The 8,977-nt window shown below is 41.4% G+C and overlaps 1 protein-coding gene across 1 annotated transcript; it reads left to right on the top strand.

Annotated features, from left to right (window-relative positions):
- The first annotated feature begins 2,300 nt into the window (after positions 1-2,300).
- Positions 2,301-7,198, top strand: LOC101070722 (deoxynucleoside triphosphate triphosphohydrolase SAMHD1-like). Its single transcript, XM_029833128.1, has 16 exons — positions 2,301-2,613; positions 2,690-2,756; positions 2,829-2,892; positions 3,327-3,487; positions 3,585-3,700; positions 3,793-3,863; positions 4,141-4,296; positions 4,520-4,632; positions 4,702-4,810; positions 4,886-4,977; positions 5,056-5,171; positions 5,311-5,450; positions 5,649-5,735; positions 5,840-5,944; positions 6,034-6,171; positions 6,307-7,198. The coding sequence occupies exons 1-16, from the start codon at positions 2,436-2,438 to the stop codon at positions 6,448-6,450; spliced, it is 1,857 nt and encodes a 618-aa protein (XP_029688988.1). The 5' UTR covers positions 2,301-2,435; the 3' UTR covers positions 6,451-7,198.
- Positions 7,199-8,977: the final 1,779 nt, after the last annotated feature.

The raw sequence follows: 8,977 nt of genomic DNA on the forward strand, positions 1-8,977 counted from the left end.
GAGGGTTATTCCTTCAAACTCATCGGCGCTGACTTTAAAGATACAGAAAATTACACTTAAAAATCTAGAATAAAAATAGAACAACTTTCAGGTTAAAAAGATCACGGATTGCTTACCAGGATAAATTGGCATATGGTGAACCTCTACTGTAACTTCTAAAACACAGTTATTCGTAAATAGTAGTTAATCATTAATAGTTCATTCATTAATAGTTTTCTAAAACTATTTAGAAAACTACAGAGAAAAAGTTTGGGAAGAATTTGAGGCTTACCGGTAGTCATCTTTGCAGCCATCTTTGTTTGTTACACGCGCTCGCAGACGGTGAAGCTTCCGATGAAGTTCTGGAGGACTGAGCTAATGACTGTGAGATGATCATGTATATATTCGCTTTACAATGCTTGGCGAGAAGGAAAAAAAAAAAAAAAAAAGTTGATTGGCGCCGAAAAGTCTGATATTGACGATTGCCCCGGTGGACCAACTGGTGGTGATGTAACTCCCATGGGGATACCTCCCTACACGGGAACTCTACCAAACAACAGGTTCAGGCGATATAACTCATGTTAAGAATGTTTTTCTCCAGGAGGGCCTCCAGGTCTCCACGGGATTTAAGCTTCTTCAGTTACACACCTCGGACACCGGAAGACAACGTAGGCCCCTAAATTTCTTACTTGAGGCCACCAACTCTTTTCTTCTGAACCACAGTGTTAGGGTTCTAACAGTCTAACTTTCTCCAATAGTTTTCTCTTCTCTAGTTTTCACAAATGTTTCACAAAATGTTTGTTCTGTGGAAGGTTTCTGTTCTGTGTTGTTTCTTTCTTCACAGCCTTCTTCAGTCACACACACCATTCTCGGTTTGATCAGTTTCAACACACCCCAGTCATTGGAAGACATCGTAGCCGACAACATAGGCCCCTCACTGGAAGATTCTTCCCGCTGATAGAGAATCAGGGGAACAGATGTGGGCGGGTTCAGGGAAAGGTCAACCTGTCACTTTGACAAGAAGTACCCCATTTCTCTCTCTAACAATCTGTCCTCTACTGTCATTTGGTAGCAAACTGCACAGTATTAATTACTGTGTAATATTAATAATATTATCAAAGACATGTCAACCAAACGTGCATGTGTGGACAGTTAATTATATCAACCATTTTTGCATGATTTATATCATCTTAGCAGACATTTGCATGTCAAAGACATCCGCCTCCTAGAAGGATGTGTTGGATTAAGGGGAGATATGTATTTATTATGTCACACTGGTTGTTTGCCACTAATTCCACAAATTCTTTAGAATACCCTTTTTGGGAATTTTGGATTAAGGTTAAGAGAAACTGGAGAGCGGGGACAGACTGGTGGACAGGACAATATATGTGGGCATGTGTTTAACACGGCTGGCAGAGGGTCAGAAGAGTCGGAGGATACGCAAGGGTCAAAGTTAATGTTGACAGACTCACATTTACAGTTTAGAGTCGCCAATTCACGTTCTCCCCCAAATGTGCGGTTTTGACCTGTGGGAGGAATTCAGAGTACCCAAAAGGAACGTTATGTTTGAGGAATGCTTTCAAAAGATCCACATGGATAGACCCAGTCATTGACTGTTCTAGACACTCCCTGGGTGTGTCACTCCCTGCTGAAATAATAATGTGAAGTCAACATTATGTCCTGTCTTGCTTTGTGATAATTGTCTGCACTACTTATGAATCAAATCAGATTTGATAAATACCATCTGATGTTATACATGAAATGTTATTCTATAAAGTTGATAGATTTTATTTTACAGAAATAAATAGAATACTTTAGAATAAATTAATTAAGGAAAATTGTTGCTTTTAGGGGCACGTAAAAGCGGCAGAAAATATACCCTGAAAAAGTATAATCACTTAAGGTTTATCGACAACAGCGTTTTTATCTAGCATACATAGTGACTATTCCTGGGTTTACGGAAACATGCGATTACAGTTTGGGTCGGAGACTTTTGCGCATGCGCACAACACGTTGGACGCGAAAGGCGGAGAGCGATTATCGTCAAGTTATGTTTGTATTCTAACCGGAAATAGATAATATACCACTGTTTTGCTAAAATAGTATATATACTGCATGCATATTATGCACTATGTACTATATATACATATATGTGTGTATATTAAATTTAGATGATTTAAGTTAGTTTTTAGGACCACAACACATACCACTGTGAAGCGGCGTGTTTATAAGGAAACGTGTATTTTCTGAAAGATGTCGGTGACCTTTTGTTTTGAAAACTCATGGCAGGGAATTTATTGCATTTCCGTTTAACTTTACTCAATAAATTTAGACATAAAAACCCCGCCAGGTTTTACTTTCGCCGACAGTTGTCCCATCGGCGACTGTAACAGCATCTTTAGCGGCGCATTTCAAGCTTCATTAACCTTCCCCAGGGTCCCTTTTACCAAGTGAACATGGAGAACCGAAAACGCCCGATCGGCGAGGTTTCGACCTCCAACGCTGGCTTCAAAACGCCGGAGAAGAGTGTGTCAGTTGTCCGCCGGCAGCAGGACATCTCTGAGTGGGGAGTCAACGAAACGTGTCAGTATCTGTCCAGCGAAGGTCTCGGAGAGTGGCAAGAGGCGTTTCGAGGTCGGTCTTCAGTAGATGAAAGCTGATATTGGGCTATTTTTAATCTGACCTGAGATTTCTGATTACTGTCACCCAGCACACAAGATCACAGGGGTCGAGCTGCGGTCTCTCACGGATGCTGATCTGGAGAAGATTGGCATAGTGTAAGAGATGCAGGGTGGAAATCACCTCAGCTTTTACCTCCTTTCTTCACTCACTTTTATAATCATCTCTAGGTGTCTTGGTGACCGCATCAAGGTCCGACACAGTTTGAGGAAGCTGTGGCGGACAACATATAAGGTCAGTGGTTTTTATTGCAGCCCTCCACTGTCAAGGACGAGGAGATTAGAAACTCAGCCAAAATAGGAAAGAAGGCTGAGAAATGTTCGCTGCATTTGTGTTTTCATCTTACCTCTAACCCTGAAACTATTTAGCAGAGAATACAACCCAAAAAGGAAGACGGACTAGTTAGATTGTCCTGGGCAGGGCAGCCTCTGGCCAATTTCTTTTAATTCCCATCCATCAGTTTTCCCCCACATATTTGAAGTGGGGGGGTCAGCAACAGCTGCTAAAACAGCTAAATTCTTACTAAAATCAGTCACATTTTGTCCGTTTGAAGCCAATGTTGAGAGATTATAAGAATTTGCCAAAAATATGCAACTGGCTTTGGAATGTGGACAAAGCTCGAGCGTCTTTTGATGGTTAATAATAATAATAATTGTGTGTCCTTCCAGGTTTTTAATGACCCCATCCATGGTCACATCGAGCTGCACCCTCTTCTCATCAAAATCATCGACACCCCCCACTTCCAGAGACTGCGAAACATCAAGCAGCTCGGAGGGACCTACTTTGTTTTCCCCGGAGCGTCCCACAACCGCTTTGAACACAGCATAGGGTAGGTTGATGGCACGAAAAAACAAGGGTGCCAGTCCAACATGTCGACGATTACCAATCAAATTAAAGATATTCTGTTTACTCGCCTATTTTTGCAGGGTGTGCCACCTGGCAGGACAACTTGTTTGTTCTCTGAAAGAGAGGCAGCCAGAACTTGGCATCTCGGACAGCGACTGCCTGTGCGTGCAGATAGCAGGGCTGTGCCACGACCTGGGTGAGCCAAAGGGAAACTGTTCGCTTACAGCTCGCTTGAAAACTGATGTCGGCGTGAACCCAACCCAGTCTGATCCAACTGCTCTCCCCCAGGTCACGGTCCATTCTCCCACATGTTTGATCGCATGTTCATCCCTAAAGCACGGCCTCAGCTGAAATGGAAGGTAGGACAGGGCGCACCAAAAGAACCATGAAGGCTTGTCTTGCATGCGTACAACATTAAAAGCGTATTAAGTCATAAACATGGCAAGTGCAGAGATAAGAGTTGTTTCGCGAGTGGCCCTAGTAGGATCAAGGTTCTGCTGATGCACCAATAAAAAACAAGATTCATATAAAACTCATCTTTACCTGAGATCAGCTCTTTCTATATGACTACTGTGTTGTTACTGGGGTTTCGTTTTCAAAGGGTTCCTGTGTTAACGTGGTCTGTTTCTGCTGCAGCATGAGAAGGCTTCTTTAGACATGTTTGACCACCTGGTTGAAGCCAACAACCTGGAGCCAGTGATGATTCAGCACGGGCTGGCGCCCGAGGACCTGGTCTTCATCAAGGAACAGATTGCTGGACCACTGAGCAATGGAGCATCCCAGAACAGCCAGGTACCTGTTGCCGTCCATACCACAGATATCAAGGATGCTTTTATTTTGCTGACAGTTGGCGGCCAGTTTAGCTCAGACTGCGAGGAGCTTGTAGTGCACGCTTGGCTGGGTCTGATGTAGGTCTGTGCACATGTCACTTGCATAACAGGAAGTTATAAAATTACCTTCCACACGAACAGTTTTACGATAATCTGTGCGTTTTTCCATCTCCTTTTGTCCTCAGTCATCCTCCCATTGGTCGTATAAAGGTCGTGAAAAGAACAAGTCCTTCCTCTACGAGATCGTGGCCAACAAGAAAAACGGCATCGACGTGGACAAGTGGGACTACTTTGCAAGGTCTGGATCAAAATTGATTTTTGAGGAAGATTTGCATTTATTTCCATAGTTTTTCCACTCTGTCTTCAGGGACTGCCACCACTTGGGCATCCAGAATATTTTTGACCATCAACGCTTCCTGAAATTTGCCAGGGTGTGTGAGGTGGATGGGGAGAAGTACATCTGCACTAGAGACAAGGTGCCTGTATCAGTCTTCGTAACAATCCATTCTGGCGCAAAGCTTGTTCTGATAGTCTATAATCCATGTTTCCAGGAAGTGAACAACCTGTATGACATGTTCCACATGAGAAACTGCCTCCACCAAAGAGCCTACCAGCACCCGGTGGGCAACATCATCGAGACCATGTGAGGAGATCCCGTGTCTGCATCCTTTTGCCCCACTGTCTCGTTCTGAAAGTAACACCGTCGGGTGTGATTCTGCAGGATCACGGAGGCCTTTCTGAAAGCAGACGACCACATCAAGATTGAAGGATCGGGGGGGAGAACATTCACTCTGTCCACAGCCATAGATGACATGGAAGCCTACACCAAGCTAACAGGTTTGTAAGTGCACCTCTGTGTGCTGAGCGGGTTCATAGTGACTCTCTACTAATTTATTCAGAACATTAGCTTTAAGTAACCCTCTCTAACCCTCATATTTTTAATTTTTTACAACTCTGTTCCTGATTTATCCTGCAGATCAAATGTTTGAGCAAATACTGAACTCTTCTTCCCCGGAACTGGCCGAACCAAGGAAGATTCTTCATGACATCACTTGCCGACGCCTCTACAAGTGTTTGGGCCAAACACAGTCAGAAGAACCCCTTAGAGAGTCAGAGGTTTGTGTTTGTGTCAGCTGCCTGCACCATTCCACACACACACACACACACACACACACACACACACATCTGTGCCCACATTAGTTGATAGATAAAATAGATTTCTGTAATTTGGGGTTAAAAAAACCACAGATGTGATTCTTTTGTGATCCAGTCACATCTAATGTGTGACACCTGTTTCCTCTCTTTTCCCCTAAGGAGGAACTTCAAGCTGAGTTGGCTCAAACTGTTCCAGAGATTGGTGCCAACGATGTTCATCTGCAACAAGACGACTTTGTAGTCAATGTCAGTGCATTTTATTTTTCTGTATTATTTAACCCAGAATATTCACTTATTGCTCCATGGTCCACAAAATTGTTAAATCGATATAAAAATGTCCCTTTCTGTAGCTGATTAATATGGACTACGGCATGAAGGATCAGGACCCCATCGAAAATGTGCGTTTCTACTGCAAAGATGACCTGAACAAGGCCTTCGGGATTTGCAAGGACCAGGTCTGGAATGAAGACCTGTCTTGGTCTGTGCTAAGGCAAAAGAGCTTTTAGTCCCAAAAACAACTCTGTGCTGCTCTTCCTCTCCTCAGGTGTCTAAACTTCTTCCAGAGAACTTTACTGAGCAGGTGATCAGGGTCTACTGCAAGAAGACTGATGACAACAGCCTAAAAGCAGCCAAGAATATGTTTGTCCAGTGGTGTTGGAAGAAGGGATTCTCCAAGCCGAAGGTAACACCATAAGAAGTTGGTTTATTGCCTCTGCACATTAAGAATTCCACATCTACAGCAATTCTAATGTCAGTTCAGCCTGGAGAGAAGGAAATTCACATTAGGAAAATGTCCCTTGTAATCTGTCCTCAACAGGACGGGGACGTGATCGCACCGGACGTGACGCCTCTGAAGCTCGAATGGTCCAGCAGCAAAAAAGGCAAAGACGGGGAGCGTCCCAGCCGCGCTGGAGACCCGAGCAACCAAAGTGGGCGAAAAAAGCTGAAATATGACTCCTGAATATTTGTGAGGGTGAGCAGCATTTTGAGGAAATTATATTTTTCTACAAGTTTAGTCTCTTGAAAGTTTAGAAACCAAACTATATTTGATACCATTTTTACCAAAAGACATCACCTCAGGGTGTAATTAAAGTGATGCCATGAGTGGGCGTTTACAGGAGCACAATATCGTCAGGACTTTTGTTTTAGTTTGATCATTTTAATCGGATTTTAATTTGGACACTCTTGTCTGTCTGCTCATATTTTAAAGACAAACTGATTTAATTCTGTCAACTTCTCAATATGCTCCTATCATGTATCAGGGCTGGTGTCAAAATCGTGGGCAGTTAAAACTGTCAGAGTGCTTTTTACAGCTATTTTCAGAGCTTCAGTTTTTATTAATATATATAAATCAAAACTGCAGTCACTTTAAAAGTTTTCTTCTTTAAAGTTAGCTTAGCCTTTTTTACTATCTGTGGATTTTCCTTTAATCTTACCTTAAAGGTATTTATTTTCAGAGTTTTTGCATGAGTACTTATTTTTCTTAAAGTGGGAAACTTGGGCAATATTTGTTTACCTCGTAGCTCCAGCAGAACATTTTGAAATGTTTCTTAATTTAACAATGCAACCTCAAACTTGCTTTGTGTCCTGGTTGTTTTCATACCTGATTGTAAAATGTTTGGCTCAAAAGAATGTAAAAAAAAAAAGATCTTATATTTGGTATTACTGTTGGGGGGAAAGAAAACAATTAAAAATGCTTATTGCTTTAATTGTGCCTGTAGTTATTGTTCTCAGTATATATGTGTATGTATATGTATATATATTGATTTGTTTGTCAGAGCTTTTAAATGATTCCACTCCTTGCTAGAAGGCAGCAAAGGCTGATTATGGATGGCAAATTTAACTGTTTAAAGCGGTATTTGTAGAAAGTAAGGCCTTTTACTCTGTTATTGATGCATTTGTCCAGGAGATTTTTTTTTTGTGGTGAGCAGAAATACTGACTATGCCATCAAACCTGAGAAGGTTAAGACTTATATACTCTGGGCCAAAAAAAGAAAGATTGGATTCATCAGCTTTATTTTGAACATGTAAAAAATTAATGAAAAGTTAATCTTACACTATTGCACAGACAGATGCAATACAAAAGCATGAAATTAAAAAACATTTACATATCTGAAAAGAAATGGGAAGAACTAATACTTATTTAATCCCACCCCTCATCCATTCATCAGTAATATTCTAGTATTCCTTATCAGTATACATCCATATACTAATAACTTGCTGTATATATATAGACAAACACATATCCTTTGTCTAAATTCTTTTATCTAATTAAGATCACTTTATATCTCCTTTTATATTTTAAAAGATTCAAAAAAAAATTCACAGTTTCAGTGCACAATTAGTAATAGATAGATAGATCGATCGATCCACAGGAAAGAATCTCATTCTGGTTTATTGCAACATTACTTAAAAGGGACGATAGCGCCATCTACTGTATCGGAGTATGTAACGTGGACTCTGTATCCTCTTGCATTAGCTCTTTAAGAATAAAAACCTAAGATCTATTTGATAATCCCATATCTTTCAAATATTCTATAAGTGCTCTCTGTACATCTTTTACCCCTCTCCCCCAGTACTGTATTCCATTTCCCTGCCTTAATTATCTTTTTTGCCTTAACATGAATGAATAAATTTAATCATAATTTTTAAACTACTCCTTAATACAGCAAAGTACTCGTAGATTTGATCTAAACACCTCAAAGTCAAGTTGTTCGCTGTGCCGTTATGTATTTTACAATTGTAACGCTAGAGGGCGACATGCGCTAAATCTTTCCCAAACTGCTGACGCTCTGGGAGAGAAACTTTGATTTGGTCGATCCCAATAATTCATCATTTATTTATTGTAGACATAAGTATATCCAAAGAAACAGCAGGTATGTCTTCTAGATCTGATAAGCACTTGTTATAGGAAACAACCATTTGCTCAATAACAAAGAATCTCAGGTAATCAGTAAGGTGATTAATCCCCTTAATCCACTCATCACAGTTCATAATTCAAACCTATATTAATACTAAGAATATATTCTCTTCCTGCTTGATGCAGCATAATACCTTCTGCTTAACTAATTCTGATGAGCTGTTGTTGTTCAGCCAGGATGGGTGTCACACAGGATGCCTTCAGAAACACACCTCAATGATGTACCATGGGTACACACACACACACACACACACACACACACACACACACACACACACACACACACACACACACACACACACTCACTTCCACATCCTGTTGCAGACAAGGACTATCCACTACATACTGGTGTTGCATGCCGTCAGGACCAAGGCCAACTGCCTGCTAGTATTTTTATAATCTCTATGTTCCCTGACCTGTTGCTCCCCTCCTGGCGCCAGTGGTCTAAGCCCTCCCTCTGTAATGCCTCAACCTTACAAACACATTTAAAAACACACATGCTCCCGTACACTCAGCAGCCGGATAATTGAGACCAGCTGTTGCAAGGTGCCTCTTCCCTCAACCCTAC

This window comes from Takifugu rubripes, chromosome 3, assembly GCF_901000725.2.
Source record: "Takifugu rubripes chromosome 3, fTakRub1.2, whole genome shotgun sequence".
NCBI lineage: Eukaryota > Metazoa > Chordata > Actinopteri > Tetraodontiformes > Tetraodontidae > Takifugu > Takifugu rubripes.